The sequence below is a fragment of the Neophocaena asiaeorientalis genome, unplaced genomic scaffold (assembly GCF_003031525.2).
Source record: "Neophocaena asiaeorientalis asiaeorientalis breed wild unplaced genomic scaffold, Neophocaena_asiaeorientalis_V1.1 scaffold43, whole genome shotgun sequence".
NCBI lineage: Eukaryota > Metazoa > Chordata > Mammalia > Artiodactyla > Phocoenidae > Neophocaena > Neophocaena asiaeorientalis.
In genome coordinates this window covers 6,247,368-6,248,449 of record NW_020173674.1, presented here as the reverse complement: position 1 = coordinate 6,248,449, position 1,082 = coordinate 6,247,368, and the positions used below count along the sequence as shown (strand labels likewise).

General features: G+C 61.1%; 1 protein-coding gene across 1 annotated transcript in view; it reads right to left on the bottom strand.

The window, feature by feature from the left end:
- Positions 1-441, bottom strand: part of CD248 (CD248 molecule) — a 2,951-nt gene extending 2,510 nt beyond the window's left edge. Inside the window, exon 1 of the mRNA XM_024749396.1 lies at positions 374-441. Within this exon, the coding sequence (XP_024605164.1) occupies positions 374-441 (68 nt within the window). The remainder of the gene's footprint in view (positions 1-373) is intronic.
- Between the last annotated feature and the right edge of the window lie 641 nt (positions 442-1,082).

The following is a 1,082-nucleotide window of genomic DNA, read 5'->3' as shown; positions in this document are numbered from 1 at the left end:
TGGGGGCAGGGGAGGGGAGGAGGCGCTGCTAACGGGCTGGGAGTCGAGGAGAGGAGGCTGGACGACCCTCAGAAAACTCCAGCGCCGTCTGGGGCTCTTGGCGGAGGGTTGAGGTCGCTTCCCAGAGACTCACAGAGACCCCAATCGGGACACACTGACCTCATCACACCCGTGAACAACTGCTTGTCATGTGTGTGGAAGCATGCTCCCACATCACACACGTGTGTGTGCTCCTCTCCACACACAAGAGCACTCTCTCGATACTCTGTCCCTTCGTCCCAGAGTTGCACATACTCTGACATGCTAAACCCTTTAGGTGTACATGCGAAAGTGGTGTGGCGTTCTGCAGGCCCTAACACAGGAAGTCACCCACCTTCGCATGCAGGCCCTGGACGCGGGAAGCACCTCGATCACACAGGCGTGGGCATCTGCAGCCCTCATTTATATACTGAGCTCCTACCTCTGCCCTCAAGCCTCCTGGCTCCAGCTGGACCGGGTGTTGGGGGTGGCCGGGGAAGGAGGAGGGGCAGGGGGCTGCCCTCCCTTCACCTCTGCTCAGCCTGGGGCCCTGGGAACCTGGACTTAGAGGGGGAGGAGGCGGCCCCCAAACAGGAAATGCTTCTCTGGGCTCCCTACTGCAGGAGGGCAGGGTGCATGGGGGAGGGGGTGGGCAGGGTGAACAGGGCTGGCTGGGAGGGGACTGGTGAGAGGCCACGTATGGACATGGGGCGCACAATGGTACACACGTGTGTGTGACACAGGCGTCACATGCGTGGAGCCCTCCTTGCCCCCAGACAGGGCCTGCTGCGCAGGCCTGGCTGGGGTCCTCTTCCCGCCCCTCCTGGAAGCCTCTGGAGGCATGTGTACTGAGCCCATTATTCAGGATGGTCCCTGGGGAGCTGGTTGTCAGATTAACCCGTGCACACCCACTGCACTCTTAGCAGAAATTTGAGCCGGGGCGGGGATGCTGAGAAGAGGTTCTGCCCCTCAGCGTGCTGTCCTGATCCGGCTTCCCACTCTGCCACAATCGGCTGTGTGACTGCAGGAAGTCGCTGACCTTCTCTGGGTCTCCATTTTTCTTA